Source organism: Podarcis muralis, chromosome 11, assembly GCF_964188315.1.
Source record: "Podarcis muralis chromosome 11, rPodMur119.hap1.1, whole genome shotgun sequence".
In the NCBI taxonomy this organism is placed as follows: domain Eukaryota; kingdom Metazoa; phylum Chordata; class Lepidosauria; order Squamata; family Lacertidae; genus Podarcis; species Podarcis muralis.
The window spans coordinates 44,055,952-44,071,861 of NC_135665.1; the positions used below are offsets into that span (position 1 = coordinate 44,055,952).

The window sequence follows — 15,910 nt, forward strand, 5'->3', positions numbered from 1 at the left end:
AGGGCGGCATGTAAATTAATTGATTAAATAAAGTTATTAATAATAATACTAATAAATTTAATAAATAAATAATACAGGGGTGAAAGTATACCTAGAGCATTTATTGTTAGGAGTGCCACCTCCTTCAGGTAGGAGAGCATTTCAAATTCAAACTACTACGTAAAAAAAGTTCTGCTGGTTAAGCATTTATTTTACTTTTAGTACATGTTCTAAGGCATATGACTAATTCCAGGAAAATGTGACAATCCCCTCTATGCCTATTGAGATGACAGCTTTTCAAGCTGGACTCCCAGGAAGCATTTTCTAGTTAAGTTCTTTGGCAGGAAAATCTTCACCTCACAGACTGCCACTGAAGGGGTAAGAATCCTGCCAATAAAAAGATTGGTAAGCCTAGGGGTAAAATGGGTGGGGTGCCTATGGTTATAGCTTCAATCAACCTTTGTCAAACATGTGAAAGTTCATATATTGAGGGAGGATATGTGTCATGATAATGTCCCTGGAGAGATGTTGCAAAAGATTGCGGAAAATAATTTTGCAGTGTTAAGAGTCTTTTACTGTAACACATGACACATTTAAGAATTGCTGACACGGATGTAATTTCCTCCTAATCACAAAAACATGTTCAGAACTATAGTTAGTATTGCAGACTTTAGCAAATGGAGCCCTAGAACCTAGAACAGTGGTTCCAAAACTGGTCTGGGAACCATGGTTTGTGAGCTTCAATCATGGGATCTGTAAATAACAGTTACAATATTGAATTACAGTGGTACCTCAGGTTAAGTACTTAATTCGTTCCGGAGGTCAGTTCTTAACCTGAAATTGTTCTTAACCTGAAGCACCACTTTAGCTAATGGGGCCTCCCACTGCTGCCACGCCGCTGGAGCACGATTTCTGTTCTCATCATGAAGCAAAGTTCTTAACCTGAAGCACTATTTCTGGGTTAGCGGAGTCTGTAACCTGAAGCGTATGTGACCCGAGGTACCACTGCATATGGAATTTAAAGTATAATACAATAAAATGCAATTAAAAAAAATAAAAGAAGCAATTAAAATCATCGTACATCTAGCACAGGCATACATAGGCAAACTCCGGCCCTCCAGATGTTTTGAGACTACAATTCCCATCATCCCTGACCACTAGTCCTGTTAGCTACGGATGATGGGAATTGTAGTTTGAAAACATCTGGAGGGCTGGAGTTTGCCTATGCCTGATCTAGCACATTGAACGACAATTGCTACAACGGGAGAAAAACCGTTTGGTGGTCTGCCAAGTGGCCCAGATCAGTTGAGAGTTTTGGCAGACTATTTCATTATATTTTCCTGTTTGTTGTAATGTGCTGTGCTTGATGCTATATGATTTTTACTCATATTTTTACACTAAATTTTCTGGTTCAAGCTACTAATGAATATGCAGTCTTAATCACCACCATCCTGATTATAGTTGGTTTCAGCCAGATAGCAGAAGTTGATGGCTGCCATAGAATTTAAAGCACAATTTTACAAAGCAGTTTAGGCAGCTCAAATTAAATATAAGACCTATTAAATGACCCAAGGTAAACTATTCAGTTCTGATATTTGACAAATCTGTTCTTTATAAAATGCTTTAAAAATGTCTCTGGCTTTGCAGGAGTGGCTGCATATATGTGTGGTATGGATCTCTTCAGCAATTCAATACTCTATTACTACTTTTACTCACTTTTGGTTCTGACTGGCTTTTGCCAGCTAATTGGCAGGAAACAATTCAACTGGCCAAGGTAGCAGTACTGTGATGGGAAAGCATGCACAGTTGAATTTCTGCCAGTCATGCAAAACTTAAAGCTGGAGATGTTGATGATGATGTACGCATAAACACCCACTGCTTATATGCCAAAATGGCTTCTAAGCAGTTTACAGTAATAAAATCAGATACTCAGGTGGGGGTGTTATCATTTATTGCATTTATATACCAACTTTCTGCCAAGGTGATTACAGTTTTGTACTAAAACAATAAAACATATAAATATAGCCTGGGGCTGAGGGTGCAAACAGCTCAACTAAAGCAGACCCTGACACTGTATTGTCTTTACCTTTCTGCCTCACTCTCTTCTACTTACATTGCAAGCATATTTGTATGTGGCACCCAGGGGGGAAAAAAGCATGACTGCTTCTTGCACGCAGCTAAAAGTGCTCTTCACCAAGAAGGATTGTGCTTCACTTGAAAAAAATCATTGGTTGCATAACAGATTCACCATGGCAATTCTCCACAAGAAGCAAAAGCAATGTGCAAGTTTGCTTTTCAGCTCTTAAATCTGGAGTATATACTAGAGTGTGTACTTTTAGTATATTCAAGTGTCAGCTCAGCTGAATGGTGGCGGTTAGTCTATAAAAAACATGCGTATGAGTTTTTGTGCTGCATAATTTATTGATTTATTAAATTTGTATACAGCCCTTTATCTACAGATCTCAGGGTAGCTGGCAATATAAAAATACAAAATCATAATAAAAGCAAGAATTAAAACAACAACAACAACCAATAACCTCCTCTCCCGCATCCTATGTTTAAAATGGGTATCGGATAGTAATCAGCCAAAGGCCTGGCTGAAGAAGAATGCTTTCATCTGGCATCTAAAGGTATATAATGTAGTGTCAGCCAAACTTTCCTGGGGAGAGCATTCCACAAGTGGGGTACCACTGCAGAAAAGGCCTGGTTTCATGTTGCCACCTTCCAGAACTCTCGTGGAGGCATATGAAGAAGGGACTCTGAATATGATTGCAGGGTCTGGGTTGGTTCATCTGGAGAGATGCAGTCCTGAGCCATTTAAGGCTTTATAGGTCAAAACCTGCACTTTGAATTGAACCCAGAAGCTAATTGCCAGTCAATTATAAAATGCATGTTGCTGTTACAAATAGATCAAATAAAATTAATTCAACTGAAAACAATAAAACAGCAAAGAAGGCATTGTAGTGGTGGCTTGGTTCACCAAGCACTGTAAACCAGACTAGCTGCCTGGGGCCATGTATGGGCTCCTGGAAAGGAACCTTCAGCTGATTTGTTTTCTTCTCCCTGGTCTTTTTTAAAAAATGAACCTTGGGCTCAGTGTGGTTGCAAGTACAAAAAGGTCCAGGGAGAAACAAAGCAGCCATGAGTTCCTTCCTGGGAGCTCACATTTTCACATAGTTCCAGTAAGTCAAAGTTTGACTTCCCTTGTTGTACAAAACAGGCCAGTATAGCTCTTCCTTTCCTGTGTTGGTCGCTGCCTGCAGAGATGGGCGAAAATGGCACCTGCCACATCTTCGCTTCCTTCAATGACACTTTTGTCCATGTAACTAACCTGTCTGGCAAGGAAACAATCTGCCGAGTACCTGGTGGCATGAAAGTGAAGGCTGACAAGGATGAGTCTTCTCCTTACGCTGCTTTGTTGGCTGCCCAGGATGTAGCTCAGAGATGCAAGGAGCTGGGAATCACTGCCCTTCACATCAAGTTGCGGGCTACAGGTGGAAATAGAACAAAGACTCCTGGGCCTGGAGCCCAGTCAGCCCTCAGAGCTCTGGCTAGATCTGGCATGAAGCTAGGGCGCATTGAGGATGTCACCCCTATCCCTTCAGACAGCACTCACAGAAAGAGTGGTCGCCGTCTGTAAACAGTAGCTGTTATCTTTCATCATTAAAGCTTTCCAATATTATTATTATGAATTAAAATAGGCCAGCCAGTACATATAAAAAAGATTAAAATACAGAAACCCCAAGGCCAGAAATAACATAGAACATAGGACACTTATTTCTGTAATTTAACATAATGTAACATAGGACACTTATTTCTGTAATTTAGAAACTTAACAGGAATCCCTCCAGACAGAAATAATGTGATAACACGGGGAAGGCTTTGCAGAACAACTAATAAAACAGACTGATGTGCTGACAATTGTAAATCCACCACTAATGCGCTATTAATGTATCAGTGACATGCTGCAGAATACACCAGCCAAAGCAAAATAAACAGTCTGGAGGGATCCTGTGTAGAAATCCACGAAGATTTTATTGGCAGTTATTTGCAAGGAGCACATTTACCCACAGACTCCTCAAAAAGTAAAGCAAAACAGAAGTCTGCTTGTGTGGAAAAAAGGTGAGGTTTTAAAGTTCTTTTAATTTGTGAATGCTTCCTGTGCTAGAAGGTAGAGTCCTTAAGTAGGTTCTTTATCGGTAGGAGAAAATAACAGAGGCCAACCAGAGAATATTGAGAAGCAAAGCAGCTAGTAAACATAAACTTTATTAAACTGTTGCAACAGGGTCCCCTGCTCACCCCACACGGGAAGGGAGGAGAGGAACCTAGAACAATGGTATGAAAGCTCTTATATAAACATTTGAAAATTGCCTCCCTTGTAGCTCAAGACCACCCCCCAAAACATACATACATACATACATCACCTACAGCAGAAAACCTGTCTGACAGGATACCTAATAATGATCACTGATTGCTTTTACCTGGGCATCCTGGCCATTCCTTTGAGATGGTAAATACTTAGTTCCTGAATCCCATATGCATATTGATAGTCTGCTCAGCTTAACAGATACTTGCCAGACTGTATTTACAGGGAGGTGTAAGCCCCTACAATCCAAAGACAATTGGAAAGCTTTTCCCATTTCCTCCCTCCTTGCAGAGAAATATTTGAGGTGAATTTGGGAGAGTCAAAATGGCTTCAGGATTGTTTTCCTGTACTATTTCAGACACGTGGTTTATATACTTACCGGTATATATGAGACCTTAGAATTCCTATAACTATATTATGCCTATATCGCAAGGGTGGGAATTAACAGTGGCATATAAAAACCCTGCAACATAGTTTGGCATTGTCATCTCCTTATTGCAAGCTGAATGGGGTGGAGGCTGTGTCACATAAGAATAGCCTTGGAATATTCCAGTTTCTATCTTAATTTTTAAGATGGTGGGGGCACTGACAGATAGCTGCTTACATTAAATAGCTGTTTATGTAACAGAGTTTTTAATATCTTAGTGAAGATTGGGAGAGGGGATGCAATCATCTAGTATGGGGGGGGGGGTTGAAGTAGATAAGCTGACAACTGGGGTGGGTGTGGGTGGGGAGAGTCTTTTCAGAAATGTCCGACCTGTATAGGTGAAATACATCTCCGCAACCGGTCTCCAGTACAACCCTGCACATTTCCCACATTATCAGGATTTCTTTCAGTGTTGTAGATGCATTTGGGAGCCTTGTGGCACCTAACAGATTTCCTTGCGCAAGCTTTCGAGGATATCGCAGGCCACTTCCGTGGTGATGTCCCAACCTGTGTGTGTATGTCCGCAATTCACATTGCGTGTGTGTGTCAAACTTGGGTCTTTGATCCGGTTGAAATAAAGCCTAGCTTCGCCAGTGTCTCCTGAAATCACCGCACAGGCGGTACATGCATTGAAACCAGAGAACACGTCAGAAGAGGGTTTTTTAAAAAAAATATATATATATTTTTGCTGGTTGAGAAGGATAGAATACATTCAATTTTACAGTATATTAAACTTCATATAATTTGAACATAGGAACGGACCAGGCAAAATAAATGACCAATTTCTGAAGCAGAAATTACAATTTGGCTGGTGCCATTATGAAACTGCTGGCATTTTATCATGTTCTTAACATAATATTGCCTGTCTATTGATGTCAGAAGAGATTCTGTTCCAAAACAAGTCCAGATGGCACATCTGGCAAGTCACCTTTGTAAGGAAAGGACTGGAAAATGCTAATCACTGTATCTGCCATCTCCCTCTCAAAATGAACGGGTTGCACACGCTTCGCACCTTACACAGGCGCGCCGCCCTGCGCTTCCACCCCTCCTAGCGGTGGGAAATAAGAGACCTTAAACTCGGAAAGGGAAGCTGGCGTGTGTCACTCTTGAGATGTTATATCTCTGCGGCTGGCTGGCTTAGCTCTATGGGCGCAGAGTGGGAGCCGCTCTATGTCGACATCTCTATGGTGGATCCCATGCTTCGGATCCCGTTCGTTTGTATGGCGGATGTGCCGATGGAGGACTGAGGGAGTCCGCTCTATCGGTGCTGAGAGCAGCAAAAGTTCTTCCTGTTTACAGCTTTCGACTGGAAATGACTCAAGCGAGGCAGCAGCCTCGTACCGGTGAATGGTGGCAGACTGAGATCAGGCGGAGCGGAGTCCAGGTACAGAATCTGCATTAGATTTCATTTAAACTTGTGTTAAATATATATATAATAATAACACACACACCCCGATCACCAGCCTTTAGACTGCAGTCCCTGTGCATCCTTACCTAGGAGCAAGGTCCGCGGAACTCAGCGAGACTTGCTACTGAGTAAGAGCGCGAAGGGGTCAGTTGCTCGTGTGATCAAGTGCCTGCTCTAATATAGCAGACATTTGCAAATAAATGTGTTATCGGTTGTCAGAAGAAGGCAACGGCGTCATTTAGCTAGAGAAAACAGGAGTCCGTCTCTTTCTTGCTCTCTCCTCAGTCAGATCTCAAGTTAAAAGAGATCTGCGGGATTTTGGTAGCGCAACAGAGGTTTTTTTTAAAATCGCTCCTTTATTTGTATGGGTGAAGGAAAAGAATCCAAGTTTGAAATCTCAAGTTCTGTTTGTGGTAAATGCTCCGCAGTAGCGACAACGTCAGCCTGTTGGCGCTGATGAGATTTAAAGTTTTATCAAGGGAACTGAAAACTCTGCCTATGGTGTAGCCAGAAGTAAAGAATTTTTAACTCCCACTAATTTCGGGAGAATGTTAAATATATCCCACGCTGCCCCATTGAAATAAATGGAACTTGAGCATCTTTTGTTTGGATAATCGTCCTTTAACAAGGCTGGTTTGATTCTTCTCGCTGCCAGTTCCTTAGATGCTTTACCCCACTGCAGGGTCTTTGTACCCAGAAATAAGCTTTGGGAACCCCCAGATCTTCAACTGCTGCCTCTCTGCATGTTTTGGGGAACAAAACTCCATATGAGGGTCTTCATGCCTGAAATGCATTGTAAGGAATAGGTTTTAAAAGCTTTGGCACATGGGAAATGTGGCCCTCTGTCCACCCCCCCCACCCCAAAAAAGCTGAGAGATCTTTTAGGGACAGTCTTCCAGCCAAGGGAATAGATGATCTGGGCAGGGGTAAGCATTTGTTTTTGGTCAAAGGCTACATTATATCAAGAGTAATCTGGCTCCTACAGATTAGAATTTCTGATTCTATGCAGGTTTGCTCAGAATTAAACCCTATTGTGCTTGATGAGGTTACACTCAAGTAAACAGAGAATTTTGTTTAAAATATATACAAAAAAGCAGAGCAGCTACTGTTCTGGAAATCAAATAAAAATAATTCCATGTTGTCTTTAGTGTGTTGCACATACAGATTATTAATTTATGAAAATAATCATGAATCACCTTTCACTCCAGAAGGGGGCACCAAGGTAATTTAAAATTTACAGAAGCCTACCCATTTGTTTTCAGACACCTATTGGTTTGGAGGGATATTTCTCCCAAAGCCATACAACTATGGAAAGAGTGTTTTTAAAATATTTTAATCAAATAAAATACTGTTATCTCCAATTGTTCTGAAGCTATATAGAAAGAGAACGAAAGCACTGTTAAGTATAAAATTACAGGGGAAACAGACAGGCAAGACTTTGATGGGGTGGAAAGCATGGGGCAGTTTTAGATGGAATCAGGGTCATCTGCCTGTGATTTAGGGTGTTCCAAAGCTTATTTTGAAGAGCAGATAATTGCAAACGTGTTTATTCAGATTGCGTACACACATCCGGTGTTGAACCAAGCAGCAACTTCCTCTTTATTTGAAACAACTGAGATTTTTCCAACTCAGATGTTGACCTCAGTTTTATGGATTATGTCAGTTAAACTTTCAGATACTATTGTGAAGATTATGTACTAACATACTTAACATAGTAGAGGATTAGAATGTATTCAAAGTGAACATTATTAAATGCAAATCAGGAACAGACCTACAGGATATTGCAGCTAACAAGCTTTGAACTTGCAACTCCAAAATAACTCTACGCCTCCTCTCAATGAGATTTCCCAGAAAAAACTACTACTATACATTTTTATAGCTTTATACAATCAGCTCAAGATAATATAGCTTCCTAAATTCTGTGACTGGTAAACATCAGACCAGTAGTTGCATTGTTATCTTTTAACTTCCCATGACTATTGAATCAGCTAGTTTCTGGGGGAGAGGTTTCTTATCAGTTAAAAATATGCTGGACTTTCTCTGGAACATGGATTTCTATTTCCAGTCTTCCACTTCTCCTGTAAAAACAATACACTGAGACCTAACCTCTCCTGATAGTATGTTAAATTTTCCACACTGTTTTTCAGTCATTGTCCCACTTGAACATTTTACTACATAGGCTACGATCCTGTGCACTCTTACCTGGGTGCCATTGATCTCCGTGTGACCTACTTCTGTGTAATCGTGCACAGCATTGTTCGTCCAGAACTTCTGTGGTTTAATTTTTGAATGAAAAATAAACCAGTGTATTTTAAAGCCCTGCCAATGGGGAACAATCATATAAATTGTTCATTTAAAGCAGGCATGGGGAATCTCAGGCCTTCTAGTTGTGGCTGGACTTCCAGTTTACATCAGCCCCAGGCAGCCTTGCCAATGGTCAGGATAATGGGGTTTGTAATCCAACTCCTTCTGGTGGACTACAGTTTCTCCACCCTCAATTTAAAGCATTTTGCCAAAGAAATGTCAAAACATAAATCTTAGATGCTTATTGAAAGGCTATATAGTTAGGCAATTTTAGACTCAGAGCTTAATAAAGTTAAGGGAGGTCCTGTCTTCCTGAAGAAATAATATTTTGAGGAAATGTAGTGATGATCACTTGCAGTAACTTACTTATTTCACTTTCTTTAAGGTTATAATAATTTACTACATTTGGTAGAAGATCGTTCTCCAGATATGGAAGAAGATACTAGTCCTCTTCTGGTCCCTGTTGGAGGTGATGAAAATGACATTGGGGCCCTCAATATTCAGTTTAACCCAGAAGACTTTAAATACAAAAGGTGAGAGGAAATAAATACTTAAGATCTCTTTTACTGCTGTTCATTAGTATTTTTGGTCTGGCTTCATATTTTCTTCATTTTGATGCTACTTCCTGCAATTTATCCTCCAGCTCGGTAACCTCTTAACTTGAATGTTACTTGTAGAATGGCTATAACAGTTGTGTTGCATCAGGATATCTGCTGGATTTAGGTAAAATGTATTATGATTTGAACTGAATAGGTGTCTTGCTGCTGTCCTCTGTAATCTAAACGAGTTCCTGAGTTTCCCGCATGCTGTAGCAGTAGCATTGATTGGGAAAAAGTCGAAAGGCATGTTTGAATATTTGCCTGAAGACACAAATGCTAAACTTGTCCATAGAGACGGGGGCAAGCTCCATCTCCTCTTACAATAATCTTTATTGTCACTGTCCCATACAGAACAACGAAATTGAAAAAAATCTACATCAGACATTCAAAAAACAACAAGCCTGATATCCCAGCTATCCCAGCCTGGTTAGCCCCCTAAAAACTCTGATAAAAGGTAAAGGGATCCCTGACCATTGGTTCCAGTCGTGGCTGACTCTGGGGTTGCGGAGCTCATCTCGCTTTATTGGCCGAGGAAGCCGGCGTACAGCTTCCGGCGAACCAGAGCAGCGCACGGAAATGCCGTTTACCTTCCCGCCGGAGCGGTACCTATTTATCTACTTGCACTTTGCGTGCTTTCGAACTGCTAGGTTGGCAGGAGCAGGGACTGAGCAACGAGAGCTCACCCTGTCGCGGGGATTCGAACCGCCGACCTTCTGATCGGCAAGCCCTAGGCTCTGTGGTTTAACCCGCAGCTGATACCCCATAATTAAATACAATATACTCCCATAGAGACTACCTTACACTGCGTTTAAAACCAAAATCACATTTGGATAGAAACTGTTTCTCAGGTGGCTAGTCCTAGTCTTTATAACCCTGTACCTTCTTCCAGAAGGCAGAAGCTGAAAGAGATCATTTTCCTGGTATATGTTTCCTGACTGCTCAGGCAGGCAGGAGTACTTTGAGCAGGAGAGGTCTGCAGGGTTTTTTTTTACTCTCATTCACCTGAACATGAGTAAAACTCTTTGTGTTATCAGTGATCCTGACAAAGCAGGCTCCTCTGATCTACTCACATTCAAGCAAACTCCCCCACGGACCTTTATTGCTCAACACAGACAAGGTCAGGAGATGGGGCTTGCATGCATGTCCCCACCCCCCTTACACAGATTCAAGCAAACACACCTAAAGCTTAGGAGCATTGAACATGCCTTTAACTTAAGTGGCATTGTGTACTGTTCCAATCACAGCTTGCAGATGCAATTTGCAAAGTGCAATATCAAGGCATGTTGACCCTTCACAGGGTCAAGCTCCACAAAGAAGACTTTGCGATCAGCTGTGATTTGGGATGGCTTGATGCAAAGAGAAGGCAGTGCTCCTGCACCTTTAATCCTTGTGTAGAAGAGGGAATTTAGGCGGGTGTAGCTTGTCACAAGACCTGATAAATTATGTGTGTGAATCAGCTCTAAAAAGCAGCAGAGGTGGGGAATATAATTTTGCAGTAATAATTAGTTAGCAGTGTGTTTTTGGAAAGTTAGGAAGCTTGTGGCCCAGCAGCTGATACTTTTTGAGAATACTTGTTCTTGTAGCCTTAGATTGACGTGTGCTTGGGGGGGTAATTTGCTATATGTTAAAAGAGCATACAGTCAGGTAATGGAAGTCTGCATGGGAGCCACTTAGTGCTGTCTCAGTTTGGGAGGTCTTCAAGGTAATGTTTAATCCATATTGTTCAAATGTTGATACTGTTCCCTTGGTTTCCTTAAGTAGAAGCTGCTCGAGTATATGTAAATTGCTGTTTTGGGGGACAGTTTCATTGGTATTTAGTTAGCTGGCGTGACACTGTTGTGGCTAAAAGAAAAAGTGTGTGTGGTTTTTGTGGTTCTTTCCTTCCACAATTGATCACTATCTTTGTGGTTATGATGTGGTTCCATGCAACAAATGATACAGAACAAGTGAGATTGTATCTTTTCAAATAGGCCAATTGATTTCTAAACATATGAGCCAACTCTTGTACTCTTTGTGTCTTAAACTATTATGATTTTGAATTTGATTTGTAAGCGATGTTGAGGTTTTCAGTCAGCGTTGCTATCTTTTAGGCAGGATTCAAGCCTAGCCACCTCCCTGACATTTTTCTGTATAGAGGAAATCTTTTCATACAGAGCCTGTGAAAGCTTAGGCCTTAGTAAATTTGTTAGGTGCTACAGAACTCTGTTATATTTGTATGAAGGGAATATGCAGCCATGTGAACCCCATCTGCATTCCCTCTAAATAAGCAGGTGGCTGAGAGTCCACCTGGATCCAGCATTGCTGCTGGAGGTGTAAGTGACCCCTGCAGCTAAGAGTGTCTTTTACTAGCTTTTACACTTGAGAGCCAGTGTGGTTAAGAGCAGTAGACTCGTAATCTGGGGAACCGGGTTCGTGTCCCTGCTCCTCCACATGCAGCTGCTGGGTGATCTTGGGCTAGTCACACTTCTTTGAAGTCTCTCAGCCCCACTCACCTCACAGAGTGTTTGTTGTGGGGGAGGAAGGGAAAGGAGAATGTTAACTGCTTTGAGACTCCTTCGGGTAGTGATAAAGCGGGATATCAAATCCAAACTCCTCCTCTTCTTCTTTAACTGGTACACCAGCTGTAGTCATTCCAGGCCATGGATAGTCTGGCTATAATGACTCATGCATTGGATTACTGCAATGTGCTGTATGAGGGGCTGCCCTCAAAGCTGCTTTGGAAGTTGCAGCTAGTGCAGAATGTGGCAGCTAGATTGCTGAGTAGGAGAGAATTTGCAGAGTAGGAGAGAGTTTCATGATCATACAACATCAATTTTGATGGGACTGCTCTGGCTGCCTGGGTGCTGGCAAGCAAAATTTAAGGTGTTTTTGTTAACCTAAAAGGCTCCATTCAGCAACTACTCTCCCAAACAGACCTGCTCACAAATTGAGATCTTCAGCAGAGGCCCTCCTGGTGGTACAGCACCCAGCTAAGGTTTATTATGGCATCAGCCTGAGCTTTCTTTATGATGACACCTAAATTGTGCTTCCAGTATTAAAGGCAGTGTACTGGGGGACATGGGCAAGAAAATGCTACTTTACTCATGTCTGACTCATAGGCTTTTGATAAGCATCTGGTTGGACATTGTGGGAACCAAATGCTGGACTGTTTTGTTCCATTATCAACCTCTAATGTTAGTCTTCTGTTGATTATGGCTTTAAAGACTATTATGTTTTTTATTTCTCTTCCAGGCCATTCCATATAGAACCTACAAATATTGTTACTGTGAATGATGATATGCAGAGAATTACAGATGAAGCTTCAGCAATGAATAAGCGGATTCATTACTACAGCAGGCTTGCTTCGCCCTCAGATAGAGCACTGGTAAGCAAAAGACAAGTTATTGCAAAACTCCCAGGTGTGGGAGCGCCAAACAAACCATGAGGTGTAACCAAGGTTTGCTCGACTTACCACTCATGGCTTGTTTGGCCAAGACAAACCCCAAGTTCAGGTTCACATAAAACACTAAGCTGGAGTAAGTCCCAGTACTTAGTCCCCAGTAGTGCAGCAGGATGGGGAGAGAAGCGAAGAGGTAGCAGCTTTTGTAACAGTACATCAGCCCACTTACTCATTCACACTTAACCATGGTTTGGCTTATCACTGGGCTAATTAACACCATCCATTCAAAGCACATGGTGTCCTCCCCAAAAAATAATTATGGGGACTGTAGTTCAAGACTGCTGTGAATTGTAGTTCTGTGAGGGGGTAAACTACAGTACCCAAGCTGCTTTAGGAGAAACCATGTGCCTTAATTGTATAATATGGGAATGAGTCAATTGTCTTATTATATTTTATAGCTTGGGCTACCATATTATGGACGCTCACCTAGGAGTAAACTCCATTTAATTCATTTGGATTTACAGTACTTTTAGGATTGTAAGTGTTGGACAGCAGACATAGGCACTTAACATTTCTCTTTTTTTCATTCTTTTACTTTTGCCAGGTTTTTTTCCCTTTCAGTTTTTAAAAGCTCCCCTCCCACACAACATAGAAGCTCAAATATTAAATAACATTTGCACTGTTGCATTTCAAGTAAGCTCTGTTGAACTCAGTGGGCAGAACTTGCTTAAAACTGGGATTGGAGTGCCTTCTTGAATTCTTCTGCGAATACAGGAGTACTGTATTGCAGCACCAGAGACTTACACTGTCATTAAGGCCTTGTGTTCTCATCTTTTGTTAGGTGGCTCCTGATCACGTACTTCCTGCTCCAGAAGAAATCTACGTGTATAGTCCGTTAGGAACGGCTTACAAAATAGATGGTTGTACGGATGGTTACGGCAAAAACTCAAGCATAGTAACTATGTATGTGAAGTGCTTTCCAAGCATGGTAGATATGAAGTACATTATTTGTCACAAATTCATAATACGTAGAAAAAGCTTCCGCAATCAGTTTTAGTTTCTCATATTTTTATGTGTGCATGTTTTCCCCCTCAGATTTATGATCTGGAATACAATGATGGGTACATCTATATTAAGTATTCCCTGGGGAATAAAACAGGTAAGGCAACTTACAGGTGTGTCAAGGTCAATCTTAATGCAGCAATGTGTGGGTGTAATTTAATTTGCATCAATGTCACAATATGCTAATCCTTTTTTTCATTTTAAAAAACAGGCTGGATTTACCTCTGGAATTGTTATTATTTTGTTAATGGGAGTATTGACACTTTACTGTTGCTACAGAGTTGTGAAATCGAGGACAATGATACGTAAGTATGAGTTTCAGTACTATTTATCTGTGTGATTGTGATGTTCTGCTACAGGGACTTATTTCCACATTGATTTTTGCAGTGTAGGCAGTCGGACATGTTCTATAGCGCATGCTCAGTTCTTATGATGCACCGATCCTAGAGCTATTTTGCCTAGGTGTGTATACCTGAAAGTGTGCATTAAAACACCCAATTCCATTGTGGCTGTACACAGCCAGGGAAGACTGCTCACTGCTTCTAGTGCTCTTTCAATAAGGAAAACATTCCTGATATCCTGGAGTAGCTCTTAAACAGGCCTGGCATCGGCACATGACCCTCTTGGGCAGCTGCTGGCTTCTCAGCAGGGCCCACCATCAATGCACTAGAACCTGCCCTTGTATCCTCTCTGGGAGCCACCATCTTAATGTATTGCTGCGCCCTGGAGTTGAAGACATTGTAGTTCTATTCTACAATACTCATACTTATGGGACCACCTCTCCTGGTATGTCCTGCAGAGGACCCTAAGGTCCACGAATAATAATAGCTCAAAGGTCCCGTGCCCTAAGGAAGCTACACTATCCTCCACCAGGGCCAGGGCTTTTTCAGTGACGGCTCCGACCTGGTGGAATGCTCTGTCCCACGAGACTAGGGCCCTGCAGGGCCTGTAAGGCAGAGCTATTCCGCCTTCAATTTGAATTAGCCTGATCCTCTATTCCCTTTTCCCTTTCCTCTTCTATGAAAAAACACTTTCTGGGACCCCACATTTAAATTCTTCCCTGGTCTCCTTGCTGGCCCTAGTAGGACCAACATGGCCAGTTAGCCCTGGTGATCGTTCGATGTCTACTGACTGGTTCCCCCCCCCCCCCCCGAAGTTTTGAATTTTATTGATATTGATGCTGCATTTTTTGTTGTATTTTATGCTGTTTTAAGTTGTTTTAAGTTGCATTTTAATCAATGTTTTATATTTGCTATTAGCTGCCCCGAGCCCGGTTTTTAAACCAGGAAGAGTGGGGTATAAATGTTAAAAAATTGTATTTATTTATTTATAAAATAGTGACCCTAAGCTATTCCTGCCTGTTGTAGGGTGGGTTCCATCAGACAGAGATTACTGGGAACTCATTTTCATCAGGAGCAGTTCCAGCTGAATCTGCTTGACAATGGAACACTTGCTCTGTGCAATTCCACTTTGTTCTGAAAGCAAGCTATTAACCTTTTGCTATAAATGGCAATGAATAAGGGCTACTGCATGTGAGTAGGCTGTGTGGCAGGGACGCAGGAGTCTAATGCAACAGTGAGGAACCTTTGGTGCTCTAGGTGTTGCTGGACTCCAATTCCCATCAACACCAGCCAGCATTGTCAATGGCTAGGGTGGATGGGAATTGTAGTCCATCAATGTTTGGAAGCCCACAGGTTCCGCAATTGTGGTTTCGTAGACCAACGCAGAGTCACATTTCCTGTAACGCTGGCCAAAGGTTTTTGGTTTCCCTTTTCTTGTCACATACTGCAGTGACAGGAAAAGCCACAACTGATCTCACTGTTGTATCTGCCCCCCTTATTACTATTAGTTCCTTACCATTACTTTTTAAAGATATAGCCTCCCTCTTGTATGTGGGTGCACCGTTTTTACTACAAAAGGATCCCCAGTCAGAGACTTAGGGTTGTATCCATGCGTAACTTAGGTCCATTAATTCCAGTACTATGCCTGCTCATCAGTTGGATACACTCATCAAGTTTGCTATTGATACAAAGCTTTAACTTAATGCAATGTTTACTAGGTCTCTGGCGCTTAATAATTATTAACTTAGCAGAAATCTGACTTCATGTTTTTCTGTGCCATTCCTGCAACCTTCACTTGGCAATCCTATGCGCAGTCCACCCAATATCTTAAAATCAAATTTATAAAGCCCATCTATACACAAGGTTCAGTTCAGGCCTTTTCTGGGGCCTTTTCTGGGCAAAATTCTCCCACCAGAGGAGCCAATTAAGAACAATAAACATCTAGTCCGGTATCTATTCTCACCATGGGCAAACAGATGCTTGTGGGAAGCCTGCAAACTGACCATGAGCACAACAGTGCACTGCCCACCTGCGATTTCCTGCAG

At 41.7% G+C, this 15,910-nt stretch overlaps 1 protein-coding gene and 1 pseudogene across 4 annotated transcripts in view; both read left to right on the top strand.

Moving 5' to 3' along the window:
* The first annotated feature begins 3,244 nt into the window (after nucleotides 1-3,244).
* Nucleotides 3,245-3,619, top strand: LOC114606462 (small ribosomal subunit protein uS11 pseudogene; annotated as a pseudogene).
* A 2,294-nt stretch (nucleotides 3,620-5,913) lies between these two features.
* Nucleotides 5,914-15,910, top strand: part of SLC38A9 (solute carrier family 38 member 9) — a 46,592-nt gene continuing 36,595 nt past the window's right edge. Inside the window, exons 1-6 of one of the 4 annotated variants that reach the window (XM_077936378.1) lie at nucleotides 5,914-6,156; nucleotides 8,870-9,017; nucleotides 12,315-12,447; nucleotides 13,304-13,425; nucleotides 13,558-13,621; nucleotides 13,736-13,829. In XM_077936378.1, coding sequence (XP_077792504.1) covers nucleotides 8,914-9,017; nucleotides 12,315-12,447; nucleotides 13,304-13,425; nucleotides 13,558-13,621; nucleotides 13,736-13,829 — 517 coding nt within the window. In that variant the 5' untranslated portion in view covers nucleotides 5,914-6,156; nucleotides 8,870-8,913. Of the gene's footprint in view, nucleotides 6,157-8,869; nucleotides 9,018-12,314; nucleotides 12,448-13,303; nucleotides 13,451-13,557; nucleotides 13,622-13,735; nucleotides 13,830-15,910 lie in introns of those variants that run through there. The other 3 variants (XM_077936377.1, XM_028748481.2, XM_077936379.1) reach the window with 3 other exon arrangements.